Source organism: Rhipicephalus sanguineus, chromosome 9, assembly GCF_013339695.2.
Source record: "Rhipicephalus sanguineus isolate Rsan-2018 chromosome 9, BIME_Rsan_1.4, whole genome shotgun sequence".
Classification (NCBI taxonomy): domain Eukaryota; kingdom Metazoa; phylum Arthropoda; class Arachnida; order Ixodida; family Ixodidae; genus Rhipicephalus; species Rhipicephalus sanguineus.
In genome coordinates this window covers 67843324-67858807 of record NC_051184.2, presented here as the reverse complement: position 1 = coordinate 67858807, position 15484 = coordinate 67843324, and the positions used below count along the sequence as shown (strand labels likewise).

Genomic DNA, 15484 nt, shown 5'->3' with positions numbered 1-15484 from the left:
GCCTGTCAGGGCACCGTTCTTGCGCACAGGTGGGTCCCATTGTATCCTGAGACTGTTCTCGGTCTGTTCGGACGACCATATGCTGGCTGGAGCATCCGGCACTATCAATGGATAACAGCCACGTTATATCTCATGTCAATTATAAAGCATGACGCAGAAATACATTTATGGTAACAAAGTTCACTTACAGCTCCTTCAGCATTTAGTAGAACTTAAAGCTAGTGCGGAAACTCGACCGAAGGGATGGTTTACTCCAAAAAAACGACGTCTCGATATGTTAGCCAAATTTCAAAGTCTTTCAAGTACACAATGAGAGAGTACTGTCTTCAAATAGCGTATGTAATAACCGAACTTGGTCATAATCGTGCTACCGATTACCATCAATATTTGTCAGGTACGGGCTGGGAAACAGTACTGCAGGATGTCATAATTTAACATCCATCTGACAATGAGACATGAAAATATGGTGTTACAAAGTAAAGTGATTGATAATTTCTCGCGTCGGATTCGAAATGACAGTGTATGTGATCGTTCTGCTTTCGCAATGACGCGCTAGTTTTAAGAGGTTGGAGGGAAGAAGAGGTAGTCATTACACGCTGACACATTTTCTCCATCACAGAATATATACGCGCGCATAGCCACATTCGCTACTGTGGAGCTGTACAGCATGAAATCCGTGGGGCAAACGCTGTGCTTAGCATCGGTTTGAATCTGTCTGCACAGTAGTGAGATAAATTTACCCATTACTTCTTTTCATTTCAAGCCTCCTATTCCTCACATTCCCGATATCCGCTAGTGTCGCGCGCTTGTATGCTACCGTGTTCGTATACGCTGAGGCCCAGTAGAAATTGCCGGCGACAGAGGTCCTTACTTATTGAACTCGGTGTTTAGCGCAATGTACCCCAAGGACGAGAATGGAGGGCACAACACGAGCGCTAACTTTCAACAAGCTCATTTTGTTGAAAGCTAGCGCTCGCGTTGTGTCCTGTCTAGTCCTTGTGGTACTTTGCGCTAAATATCGCCTTACTGTCTTACCAACACGGACGAACTTCTCTTTTCCCATTGCTTATTCAACTCGTTAGCATCTCACTACATTTCTCGCTGTGCTGGAAGACTGACGTACGCTATGGTTCATTCATCGGCGTTCTAAATTTCTGACCGTGAGTCCCGATTCTGAATATTCTTCTAACGTACCACCAGATTTTATAACTGCGAAAACAGACAACCCACGCCCCCTCGTATACAAACCCGAATCCTTGGTGCTGAACTTCTCGCAAGCGGCACTTCCGAATCCAGCACTGGTTTCTGCCTCGACGCAGACCGAGTACGTTGACCCCGGAACCAGACCTTGCAGGTAAAACTCCGGCGAGTCGGAGTTGTTTGCCGAAACCCAGTTGGAGAGCCACGATGTGTCCAGAATACCATTGAATGTGTTAGACAAAGAAGAGTTCAACTGCGCAAGGAAAAAAAGGTAGATCACACAGAACTTCCACATCGACCACGTCGGTGGAAAAAGTGGCGCCGCAAAAGGACACCGAAAAACGGTCATTTGTGTTGTAGAGGCTGAACTAGCCTCGTAATGCTGGATTAGGCTTTACTTTAGAATCCAGTGAGTCAACAAGCATGCTTTCACAAAATGGCGCACAAATGTTCCAACTCTGGAAGCCTCTTAATGGGAGGATGACTCTCATTGCTTTTAGCAAATGCACCAGGCTGAAATTTTAGTCGATATATTAGGTATTGTTCTGTGCCTGTGCGGAAACGAAGCAGTGACAATTTTGATGGTATGCATGCATGGCTTTTTCAAGGCAACCACTTAAACAGGATAACGATATGTAATCAACAGTTCTCATATGATGTCAACTATTTGTCCTAAATGAACCTATTCACGATAGAAAAACAAGCGCTGTTCACTCGATCTTGTCACAAAGCTACAAAGAAGTCCGTACAAATTTTTCATGTAAAAGAGCTCCTGAGTTTACAAAAAGTTCGTGTTGATCCGGGATTCGAACCGAGATATGGTCTACTTATATAGGGCAATGCACCTTCCGCATAGCAAAACAATGGGATAACCTTGGTCACTTTTGCGATGACGTCACCCGAAGACAGCTGCTATCGGCTAGCGTGTCTAGCGTGAATTCGACCCGCAGGATATAAACACCACGAACTATCAGTATTCATTATGGCAATAAATCAAACTACTTCTGCTTCATTTGAGGTCACAGAATTCTCGTAGCAGATTAGCGTCCCAAGTAACCTGCAGCCGTACAGATTGCAGAAGGAAAAAAAATTCGGCAGATCGCAAGCGTTGTGAGAACCGGTTTCGTGCGAAGCAGTCAGCGACTACTTCTATGCTATACTTTCTGGCTTTGAGCCAAGCATTACGAGGTGGATCGACGTGTTTTTGTAAGTGTAGTAGCTATGTGCACATTGTGGGCTTACCACGCACGTCGACAACACTAGCGTTTAAAGGGTAAATTAAGGTGCGACGTAACATCAGCCCTCACGTTGGAGTATATACGTCAGTATTATCGAAACTAAGTGCACTTTATGGTGCAATCATGTGAATATCACGTGTAACTTTCGTAATTGTATTCCACCGGGGTCAAGCAATGCTTCAATAAATTTTGCTGAGTCATAGGAATACGGAGGTATAGTTTATAAAACTGATATAAAAGCGGGGCCAACACTGGAAGCGCAGAAGACGTTAATCTGATATGACGCCTGTATCATAAGAGTTCATAAGTAGCGTTTATTGCTTTCTTCTAAAATTAGATAGCCAGCGCCACAAACACAATTGACGTTACAGACGACATTTTTTAGCACAAGAGTGCTAAGGAAAGAAATCATAAGAGAACACAGTGCACAAGGCGATTTCTTTCCTCATCTCCAAGATTTCTTTCTATTCCACGCTTGGCCTATAAATGTCGTATGCGATACAACACCAAGTCGTCCAACATGAACTTTTATTGAGCAATTGACGTTGCACTGACACAACGCCTGCATAGGCTGTTTTTCCAAAGCAGTTTATAAACCTTGCGTGGCTCTGTGGTAGAATACCTGATTGCCACGCATCATTCTTGGGTTCGATTCCTCCTGGCACCCTAATGTTTATTCTTTCCATTCGTCGGGGCAACGCTGCCGATGTCGGTCTTTGGTAACGCTCCCATTTATGTGACCAATGTCTATTCTCGCCGTTCCTGACTAGATATATACTATCAGTCACCTGTGGCGCATACCAGTACACCGAGGCCGGTGGTAAACGGGTTTGTGCCACACATGTCTGGAGGAAAGGGTTTGACGACGTACGCGACAGGATTTTCACGTCATTCATGTCATGACCCGACAGTCATATTCTCCAAATCCCCTTACCCTTCCATGCCAATTTTAGTCTACACCAAGTTAAGGAGGCAAAAATGAGAGCACCCAGACGTAGGCGGTTAGATAGATAGATAGATAGATAGATAGATAGATAGATAGATAGATAGATAGATAGATAGATAGATAGATAGATAGATAGATAGATAGATAGATAGATAGATAGATAGATAGATAGATAGATAGAAACGCTCAAAGTGCCAAAGGTTCGCTAAGGAATGCTTCGAACTTGAAAGGAATGAAACGCTACTCCGTTGATTTTATCCCTATGCAAAACTTTTCACGCATGTCGTGCTTATCGCAGTAATTTCAAGGTGTGCATCGACACACGCGAGGAAATCCAAAAGTGGGTTGTACAGGCATTACACCTACATAAGGCGGAAATACGGTTCGCAAGTGTAGCTTAAGAAAAAAGTAGCGCATAAAGAGGAATGATGCCCTGTTTCTTTGAAAAGCGCAGGAAAACAGCTAATGCTTCGGGCTATTTTCGTTATCATGGCAACAATAGTAAATGATTTATTATTCTGCAAACTCCACAATGTACAAAAAGCAATCTTTTGCAAATATACGTCAGCTATACACGCGCGAATGTTCTCGAGTGCGGCATTAAAACAGCACAATCAGCAAGTTCCACAACTGAGCAAAATCAACCTCGAGTGTCCGAGTCCCTGCATCATGAAGTTTTAGCAAAAAGCTGAGTCTAAACTGCAGCAAAATATGGCATCAGATTAGACCAGAGTGCTTTCATCACACAGAGAGCGACCTTTGTGGCTCCACACTAACCACTGTCCCAATTCAGTTCACCATAGGCGGGACCACCGTTTTTTGCAGCGCTCGATTTTTCGCTTTTCTTCTACGTTTATGCTACCGCCTCTTCGATGAAACTTTTACATGTTCTCGAATGGTTCTTATAGCCGACATATTCATTTGCCAGCTTCTTGATGTATTTCATTACCATCTTAATGGTCTATATCCACTCTCACAAATATTCATGTTTAAGAAAAGAAGAGACGTAATATACCAGTTACCTTGTAGCCTGTAAGGGCACCGTTCTGGCGAATTGGTGGGTCCCATTTTATCTTGAGACTGCTCTCGGTCTCCTCAGACGACCAAATGCTGCCAGGAGCATCAGGCTCTATGAGTGGAAGACAGTCACATTATCTCTCATTAACGTCAATGCGGTAATACATGCATGTCTTGAAATATCGGTCATTCCCCAAACTCTTCACGTGTTGTATGACTATACCTGCAGTAGACGCTGCTGAAACGTCTTATTCTAAAAATCACAGCCATACAACAGCATTAATGTTGCCAGCCTGGATAAACTGGATAGATCCGTGAAATATATGGTCTGCTTAATTTAATGGCTTCTCTTACGTGCCGTTAAACCGGGTGTGCCACATAAGTGTACATCTTCCTTCGTGATCCTTCCTTCGGTCACGAGTCGTGATTCTGAGTCTCGCTGTTGTATACTAACCTGAATCCTTGGTGCTGAATTTCTCGCAAGTCGCATTTCCGAATCCGACACTGGTTTCTGCCTCGACGCAGACCAAGTATGTTGAACCAGGAACAAGGTCTTCCAGGTAGTACTCTGGTGAGTCTGAGCTGTTTAGCAAGACCGACGTCGGTAGCCATAATTTGTCCAACATACCATTGAATGTGTGGGTCAGAGAAGACCTCAACTGCACAAGCAAAAACGGTAGATGACAGAGGGCTGACACGTCGACCAGGCTGATGTAAAATGCTACGCCGCAAAGAGGTCATTCATGGTGTAGAGGCTGAGCTGGCCTCGAAATGTTGGATTAGCATTTAGCTTTAAATGTACGAGTTTAACAGGCATAATTTCGCCAAATTGCGGACACCTGTTCCAACTGTAGAAACATCTTAATGGCAGGTTGAATCACATTATGTTCAGCAAGCTCCCAAGGCTGACATTTTTGTATATATTTTAGGTACTGTCACGCGCTCGCGCGGAAACAAAGCAGGGACATTTTCAATAGTATACTTGTATGAGTTTTTCAGGCAAAGATAAAGACAAGATAATGAGGTGTAGTGAACAGTTTTCATTTGATGTCATCTATTCATAATAAATACTAATTCGCTAGATTCGCTAAATAAAAATCGCTATCCAGCTGATGTCATCCCAAACCTACAAGGAAGATCGTACGGATTTCTCATATGAAAGAGCTTCTCAGTTGACCAAAAGTTCGTCTTGGTCCAGAATTCAAAAACGGCGTAGGTTGCACTGAACTATGCCAGTGCGTCGTTAGCACAGCGACACAATGGGGGAACATTGGCCACTTTTGCGCCAGAAGGACGCTTCAATCGACTGGTGTGCCTAACGAGAAATTTGACAAGCAGGACCAAGAGTTCTGCTTTTACAAAATAAACGGCTGCATCCTACAGTGAAACCGAACATAGCATCGAAAACATAAACACTGCGTACCATTAGGATTAATCGCTGCAATAGGGGATATATAAAATGTACAGCGCCATCTGTCGACAAGCCCGTAAACGCGATCCGCCATCTTTTTCTGGGCGCAAAAACGAAACCAGTGGCATCTCCCAGCCTCTCAAGTATTAGCTGTTGGGGTTTGTGTTCGTTCAGCGATGACTTCCCAATTTCGTGCACTGTTCAATGAAGAAAAAGAAAGTACCGACGCGAACATGCTTCATCAACAAGCTCGTCACTGCGCGTTGGTTCGGAAATGACTGGTGCGCGCAAATGCGTCTTCAACCTCAGATCTTATTTGCTTGTACCATTTATTTCCACGCCTGTAATATAAGCTAGAGTTGTTGAACACAATTTTAATGTAAGCATTTTTAACCACACGGGTGTCGTACACGCGGGACAGAGCATGATTGATCAGCATTTACTTGTCGGTGTTGCAGATCGACGAAAGTGGCTATTTGGGCTTGTAAACGTGTGTAAGGCTCCGTCGGGAGCTTTGGCTGAGAAGCACGTGCATTAAAAACATTAAAAATTAGTGACAAAGATGCTCTTGCACGCGTCCGCGAAAAAAAGCGCCGCCACACGAGAGTTGATTGGCGCAAAGGCCCTAACAGGCCTTTCTATGAAAGCTTCGCAAGGCAGTGTGTGCCGAAGTTCACAGGCGGCGTGCCGCATCTGCCCTTCGCATTGCACCCCCCTTATCTCTCCCCTTTTATTTTTATTTTGCTTTCTTCAGTGCCCGTGCGCTCTGAGCACGTTAGATAGACTTACGGAGATCATACAAAGAATGGAGCTTTCTGTTCTGTATATTACTCGTCATTCTGCTGACCGCCGGCTCTCGTATGCTGCGCAATAGCGCACGGTAATGAAACGCCGCCGTTGGATGCGAAATCAAAGAGCGCAGGAATGTAAAAAGACATTTAAAGGAACTCACGCGCATAGCGCTCGAGAAAACCAGGACGACGATACCTAATCTCCGCGATAGATGACGTCCACAACGCATTAGAGACAGCCAGTGTGCAGTAAAAACGCTTATCTACTCGGGGCGCTCTCTTAGTATACAGTTCAAACACGCGATTTTATTTGTTTTGCGGCGCTCTGCTAATACACGTCCATGCCTTGCTTATTAAAAAAAATACTCTGAAAGACGGCATTAATAAGACTATCTGAGAACATATGTCCCAAAACCATGCTATGCCGTAGTGGAGGGCTCCGGAAAATTTAACCGTCTGGTGTACTTTAAAGGGACAATAAAGCAAAATAGAACTCGGCGTGAACCTTTGAAATACCATTCCAGAAACCTCGAAGTGAGTGTTTCGTGCCCAGGACATGCTTAGTTTCAAAACAAATCACGTTTTTGTGGTCCGCACATTGCCAGCTCAATTCAAACCGCCCGCCTCTCAAGGACTCGTGACGTAAGCATTTTCCAACGCCGGCTTCAGCGGGCGCTCCGCCAGCATCCTCCGTTATCTGGCAACATTGCGCTTCCACCGGGAACGCACTGCTGTGTGGAGTCGGGAAGCTGAATGCGATGCAGCCGTCAGTGCGGAAATGCGGCTGCTCCATGTGCGTGCGTGTATTTGTGCTGGCGCCGTACGGTGAGCCTCTGCTTATGTTCTGGTGCGCAGTGCCGTGGGAATGCGACACGATCAACCCATGTATACCGTAAAATCTATGTGCGCAGCATTCACTTGTGTGATAAACGTCGGACCAATGTTCATCCCCTCCTAGGTGTCGTGCAGAAGACGCCTGACGACCCATTTCGGTTTGAGGCGCGCAGAGGGACGGTACACAACAACAGCCCCGAGAATGATATGTAGCCCTTGCTTTTATTAAACTTTTGTTTTTTTTTTAAACCTTGAAACAATTTCTTTATTTTTCCATTTCCCTTACCTGGGCATTCAGCATCCTGACAAGACGGAAAAGGCAGGGCCGCGGGGAAGCAGTACTTTGAAGGACGGATTACACGATTTTCTTACGTTAGGGTTGATTTCGTAATCCACTGCACGAAAATGCAGTGAACAGACTAGTCGATCTAGTTGTTGTGCATCCCACTGTCGCAGAAGTGCGGCACTTAGACACTTAACGCGTAGGTGTTCCCTCGGTGGCGCCCACTGAAAAGTCGTTCCTTTCTTTGCTGCTGGAGACATTACAAGGACGCGGCATTTTCTCTAAATTGCAGTTAGAGCTAGTTTCGCGAGCCAGAAAAGCCCGCGCAGCAATATGCGATTGTTAAACTATCCTTGAGATGTGACTACATAAGCGAAAACTGCCACTGAGACGCGAATGTGTGAGCGGAGCGCAGCCCGGCGAAAACGAAGCTTTTGAACCACCCGCGCCGTTCGAGAAACGCACAAGCATCATTTATTACCTCTTGTAATGCACCCAATGTTATTTTTTATTATGAATAGTTTGAGTACTAGTGAATGATTTTACTCGGGACTCTTGGCGTTCACATTTCTATTCCAATTATTACAAATAACATCTCCTATAGTTTCCTTGGAATTATTGTCTCTTCGTTCTCGTTATTATCGTAATCTTTTGGTACCGTCTTAATGTATTTCACCGTGAAGAAGAAGATATCTGTTATCGGAATGGTCCGCGTACACCGTTACAAATAATTATGCCGAAGAAATAAGAGACGCAACATACGAGTTACCTTGTAGCCTGTCAGGGCCCCGTTTTTGCGTACAGGTGGGTCCCATTGTATCTTGAGGCTGCTCTCGGTCTTTTCGGACGACCAAATGCTGGCAGGAGCATCAGGCGCTATAAATAGGTAGCATTCACGTTATTTCTCCCGTTAATTATCACCGACAATGCAGCAATACATGCAGGCCTAGAAATTTCGCACATTCCCCGCTTAATCGTCGTATACACTATAACTTCAGTAGACGCTGAGGGAACATCTCATTTTTTATATTGCGAACTTCGCTACCAACTAAACTAGATAGTTCCAAAAACATTATGGTCCACGCAATTTTATGACGTCTCTTACGTATCGCTCAAGAGGGGTGTGCCGCAATAGGTAACTCTTCCTCGCCTTTCCAAAGACTCAACGTTCAACATTTTTCGTCACGAGTCTTCACTCCAAGTCGCGCTTTCGTGTGCTCACCCGAAGCCTTGGTGGTAAAGTTGTCGCAAATGGCCTTTCCAAATCCGGCGCTGGTTTCTGCCGCGACGCAGACCATGTACGTCGAGCCCGGAACAAGACCTTCCAGGTAAAACTCCGGTGAGTCCGAGCTGTTTAGCAAGTCCAACTTGGGGAACCACGATTTCTCCAGGATACCATTAAATGTGTGGGACAGAGAAGAGTTCAACTGAGCAATGAAAAAAAGACGGTCGAGAACTGCTATATTGACCATGGCATTGGAAATAGCGATCTCGCAACAAGACACTATACGATCGCTGAACACGGTACTTTTGGTATTGTTCGAAGCAGTCATTTGTACGGAACAGGCTGAGCTGGTCTTAAAATATTGGATTAGCTTAAAGGAAATCTCGACGAGGGTGTCCTCTATTACTTCACAGTGTACGGATTGAGCAGGCATCTTTTTCGCAAAATGATTGAAGAATGTTGAAACCCTCAAACTTGAGGGCCAAATAACATGACACTAACCTCAGGCACCAGGCCCAGATCAGAGTATACGTATATGTATGTATGTATGTATGTATGTATGTATGTATGTATGTATGTATGTATGTATGTAAGTTTCCATATATATATATATATATATATATATATATATATATATATATATATATATATATATATATATATACATATATATATATATATATGTTAGATGCTCTTACGTGCTCACGCGGAAACGAAGCAGTGACATTACTATAGGTTTGAATCTGTTAGTTTTACCAAGCAACAATTGATGGAATCTTGTGAACAGCTTTAATATGATAGCGTGTAATTGCATTAAACACTCCTGTTCACGAAAGGTGCAACTGCAATCTGCCCGTACTTAGCAAAAAGTTATTAGGAAAGCCATACGCATTTCAGAGAACGAAGTGATTCGTAGTTGAGGGAAAATTCGTCTTTTTCAGGGATTCCGACCAGCTGCCAACCGCCTTGCGCAGCGGTCACATTACCAATTTTCTTGCAGATTTGTGCAGAGATACCAAGATACCCAAAACGTAATTAAGGGACACTATCAATCGCTTTTCTGCAATCTTTCACTGTAATTAATTACACGACAACTTACAGGTGACCGAGATGATGACATTACAACTACTGCTCTTAAAAATCTATAAAATAATTTGAAAGCACTATCACAAGAGTTCATCTTTTATGCACTAACTCCGCCACACATCATTTTGAATCATATATGCATTTAAATTACACAAATATTTGTTACATCAGAGACGCTGCTGGGACTCCAAGTAATCATTACAAATGATTCCTCGTTGTGGCGCCAACATCACGCTGTTTTGATGAATGATATCTTTAGCCTGTATCCAAGCCACGTGGACCTTGTTGAACAAAGAATACTTAGGTGGCGGGAGAACCTGGTAACACCAAACTAATCGTCCTTTTCTCCAAAGAATAGTTCTCTATCGCAAGGCCCACTGTTTCCCGGTTCAAACCTTTGCATCCCATTTCAGAGGTCTGGAACCGAAAGTAAAGCATGTAGCCGTCGTCGACCCCTTGTGTCCGGTGTTTCGACGGCATTGACCTTCGAGCAGCGCTACTCTAGTCTTCGTGTTCTGTCTTGCTTTTTCCCGTGCTTAAGGTTTCACACTTGCATTGGGTTCTTTTAGTCACATTTCTTTACCTTTAGCGTCAATTTTGCTATGCCGTAGTCGCCGCGGACACTACATTTTCATCAAATGTAATTGAGAATTTGACTAGTAATTTTCTTGATAGTACATGATTGAGGTATTTCATTAGAATTGTTAACTATGAACCCACGCGAGTAATTTCTTACATTACTCAATAAACAAGAAATGAAATTTTTACAGTAATTTTACTACGGTAATTTCATTACAACGAAGTCTGGCTTTGTACGTGCACTCTCGTAAATATCGATCTTCTCTTGTTCAACTCCTGCTGCACTCTGCGGATTCGGCAGAACTGTTTATAAAATATCGTGCAATTGTTTTTACGGTGCACCTAATCTCTTCGTAGCGTTTTATTGCACTTCATATATATGAACTGCTTAGTGATCACAATAGTCGACGTGAACAACTAATCATGCTTTAAAAAGAATACTTAATGTGCTGGTTACCTTGTAACCTCTCAAGGCACCGTTCTTGCAGACAGGTGGGTCCCATTCTATCTTGAGGCTGTTCTCAGTCTGTTCGGACGACCAAATGCTGGCCGGAGCATCAGGCTCTACAATGGATAACGGTCAGGTTATCTCTCATGTTAATTATCAACGTTAATGAGGTCATACATGACTGTCCCAAATTTGTGGCATTCCACGCATCCTTGACATGTCATAGACACTCTTAACTGCAGTAGACGCTGCTGAAACTTCGTACTATAAAAATCACCGCGCACACAAAACCTTTAATTTTACGAGCCTGTGGCTAGCCACAAAACTGGATAGTTTCCTAAAAATCTATGGTCCTCGTAATTTAAGAGCGCCTCTTTCGTGTCGCTCAATAGGGTGTGCCAGATTAGCGTGCCTCATCGTTAACGATTTCAAAGGCTCGGCGTTCTGCATTTTTGGTCACGAGGCGTGATTCCGAGTCGCGCAGTCATATACTAACCCGCATCCTTTGTGCTGAAGTTGTCGCAAATGGCATTTCCAAATCCGGCACTGGTTTCTGCCTCTACGCAGACCAAGTACTTTGAGCCCGGTACAAGATCTTCCAGGTCAAACTCCGGTAAGTCCGAGATGTTTAGCAAGACCAACTTCGGTAGCCATGATTCGTCCAGCATACCATTGAATGTGTGGGACAGGGAAGAGTTCAACTGCACAAGAAAGGAAGACACATTATGAAGGACTTCCACATGGACAGCGCCAGTGAAAGAAGAGACGCCGCAAATGATCAGCACTCGATCGCTTACATACTCTACTCCAGGTATTGTTCGGAGATAGTCATTCGTGATGTTGAAGCTGCACTGACTTTCGAATGTTGAATAAGCAAAAACAAACGTCGGATACAGTGTCATCTTTTTCTTTAAGCTTACGGGTAGACCAGTAACTTCTTTGCAAAATGGCGCATAAACGTTAACACCCTGGAAATCTTTTAGTTCAAGGCAAATTCGCGTAAACATTAACATGCAGGGCAGTCGCAGGTTTGAGTTTCAATTTTAGACTTTCGTATTTGCTGACCCTTAATAAAAGCGGCTATAATATTTACGGCTAGCTGTTTGTCTTTTCCGAGGCAGAGATTTATGCAACAAGGACGTATAATAAACACTTTTATCTTTCCTCGTTCAGTTCTACTAAACAAATTAATCGCGGAAGTAGAAAATGCCATCCGCCCATTTTTATAAGAAGGCTCAAATATATTCATACGAATTTCTCTTATGTAGAGATTCTTATTTAACGAAGAGTTTGCCGCCCAAATTTTTCTCAGAACCTCCGCGATTCCAACGCGGGAAAAACGCCTTTCCGGACCGTTCGCTCTACAGATTTTTGGTAGGCATGTGGAAAAAAAATGTGGAAAAATTACCGCTAAAAATTAGCTATATTACATCAATAATCGTTTATATAAATTTTTACGTAGTAAATTGGAATTCAAATTACGGCTGGGCGAAATTAATGGCTCCGCATTACTCTTCCTTTCAAATTATTCTTACAAAGGTTTATCAATTATACACAAACTCCAGTGCACTTTAAACACAACAGGTATGCACTAGAATCTCAGTGGTCTGCTTTGCATCGCTGAAGCAGCTGGGACTCGAAGTAGGCATCAGAAAGGCGACTTCCTTGTGGCGAACTCTTAACGCTGTTTTGATGCCTCTCTTTGAACTGTTTCAGAGGTAGCTTGACCTTGCTTGACTACAAGGGGGCCGAAAGCACAGAACCTATTGTCGTTTTCTTCCAAACAAAAGCGTTCTCTCCCTGAGGATCACGGTTTCGCGTCTTAACACTTTGTATTATATTGCTGAACAGTCCAATTAACTTTAAGGAATTTGTCAAGCCATTGTCCGCCACTCTTGTCTCTGGTTTCAAGGGCCACTGGTTTCAGCAGCATTAGTCGAGGTTTTGCGTTCGGACAGCCATGTTTGCAGGCTTTCGGAATGGCGTATTGAGCAGTCTTTGTCATGTTTCTGCAGAGTGTCAGAACGAAATGTTTTTCGTTTCGGTTTTAGTTTCGTTCCACATCAAAAAGCTGCGTTCGCTTCTGTTCCCGAACAAAAAAATGTTCTGTAACGGTGCGTAACGGTTCTTATTTGTATGCAAAAATTTGAAGTTAAAGTTGCAAGGCGGACTTGTTGGTACGACATTCTTGAATAAATATGGTAGCACAAGGTAACGAGACACAAAAAGACGAAGACCATGTGTGTGTCTCCGTGTTCTTGTTGTGTCCCGTTACCTTGTGTTGCCATATTTATTCTTGTAGTTAAAACAACGATAAAAACATAACGATCGTGGTATACTTACTTGCACTTCTCCTACGAACGTGAGACAGGGGTAAAACACGTTCTTCCCACGTTCTTAAGAGTTAGGAGCACAAGTAACTGTACCACAAATACCTACCAACTAGCGTGAACCAGTACCCTTCTAAGTAATAATATTTATTTCTCTCCAAAGTGAATTAGGAATTTTCTAAGCAGGTTCCATGCTTTGTGCCAAAGGAGAGAATACGATCACAGAGGAAGACCGTCATCGATGTGCTCTCTTATGCGAGACCGCTGTTCTGATAAAAGAAACTTCAGCGCTGAGAATGCCCTTTCTACGATGGGCTTTGTGGCAGGCACACGAAAGTCCACTTGCGTTATTATAAACAGCTCTGATTGGAATTCTTCGTTTTTCGGGAAATTTCAGCACATCTTTACTTTGTAATTCCTGCCTGAGATACCCGCTAATTCTGTACCCTGAGATATGCATTATTGCTGACGTTGCATGAGTCTGGTTCTTCCGAATCGCAAAGTTAACCCGTGAACTAAAACAAACTATAAAAACATTTCGGTTCCACTCGGGAAAGAAATATTATGTAGCGTTTTTTTCGGTGACGATTTCATTTCGTTCAAAATTATTGCATTTTCTCATTTTTCGTTTTCGTTACGTTCCGACACACTGCTTTTCTGCCCCTTTCGGGTGAATTTTTTTATGCCAGAAGTGAAGTGGGCATGCTACATCTTAATCAATAGAATTGAAGGTCTAAGGAATTATTTTCTTGATATTACACATCTGAGGTATTGAAGGAGCTACTTAATCACCAGCCTTTAAAATTAACTCATTATATTTCTCGTTACAGAAAAAGTATATATATGGACTGTTTTTCGTTAAGCCAAATCTGCGTTCGCACAGCAACCTCGTGAATGGCAATTTTCCCTTGTCAACTCTTACTTAACCGGGTGGGACTCTGTATAACTATTTTACGAGAAGTATCGTTCAGTGCTTTTTACGGTGAATGTAATAATTCAGCCTGACATCCCATTTGCGAATATCAGTATCAAGCTCAAGTGCGCAATTTAGGTTCACTGAGATTTTTTTCTTTTTACTTGTATTTTTCCCGCTCCTCTAAAATTTTACAATCTCATTCCCCATCAGTGAAGCAGCATGCCAGCGGTTATATACTTGCCAGCGGAAATATCAGGCCTTCCAATAAGGAGCCTCTGTGTGTCTCTCTTTCGCAGCCTGTTGGTGTGCTCGATCATGTATGCAAACAGATACGTCATTTTAATCGTTGGCATTCACTGTTACAACAAATCATGCTTTAAAAAGCAGTCTTAATGTGCGAGTTACCTTGTAGCTTGTCAGGGCACCATTCTTGCGGACAGGCGGGCGCCATTGTATCTTCAGACTGTGCTCAGTCTGTTCGGACGACCATATGCTGGTGGGAGCATCTGGTACTATCAATGGATAAACAGTCACGTTATGTCTCATGTTAATTATGAGCGTCAACGTCAAAATACACACATACCCAGAAATTTCGGATATTGCACCTGCTCCATTTTATATACCTTAAAGACACTAGCTTCGCTGAATGGAAGCCATATTAAAAAAAAGACGATATGACAATACCTCAGCCAAGCTTGAAGAAGCTTCAATTAACAATGACGAGAGAGTACTGCAACATACCAAATAACAGAACTTGCCCGTATTTATGCTACCGAGTTACAGCAAACTTCATTCAGGTTCTAACACTGATGGTATCGTTCAGCATTCATCGGCCAATGGCAACGTTATTCTGATGGGCACAAGTTTAAACTGAGCAAAGATGTATACGTGTGCTTGTTGGAATTGTGATGTCGTGTACGTGCCGTTCTGGTGTTGTATGCATGCGTAGGTCTTTAAAAGTGAGGAATGAGACTATTTTGTGTGCCTAATAAAATGCGCGAGTGGATAACCATATCCGCTGTTTTACAGTTATGCTCCTTAACATCGGTGGAGTAATCCGAGTGTCCAGCATCGGGTTTGAATCCGTCAACCAAGGGGTGAGCGAACTTTATCCAATACTACTTTTGATCGTTGGCCTTCTCATATACTTGGCATTGTCATTATCGCGCATTATCACGCG

General features: G+C 43.2%; 1 protein-coding gene across 1 annotated transcript in view; it reads right to left on the bottom strand.

Annotated features, from left to right (window-relative positions):
• Positions 1-15484, bottom strand: part of LOC119405620 (phosphatidylinositol phosphatase PTPRQ-like) — a 98635-nt gene that overhangs the window by 50728 nt on the left and 32423 nt on the right. Inside the window, 4 exon segments of the mRNA XM_049419463.1 lie at positions 8943-9147; positions 11068-11174; positions 11555-11759; positions 14710-14816. Of these exon segments, the coding sequence (XP_049275420.1) occupies positions 8943-9147; positions 11068-11174; positions 11555-11759; positions 14710-14816 (624 nt within the window).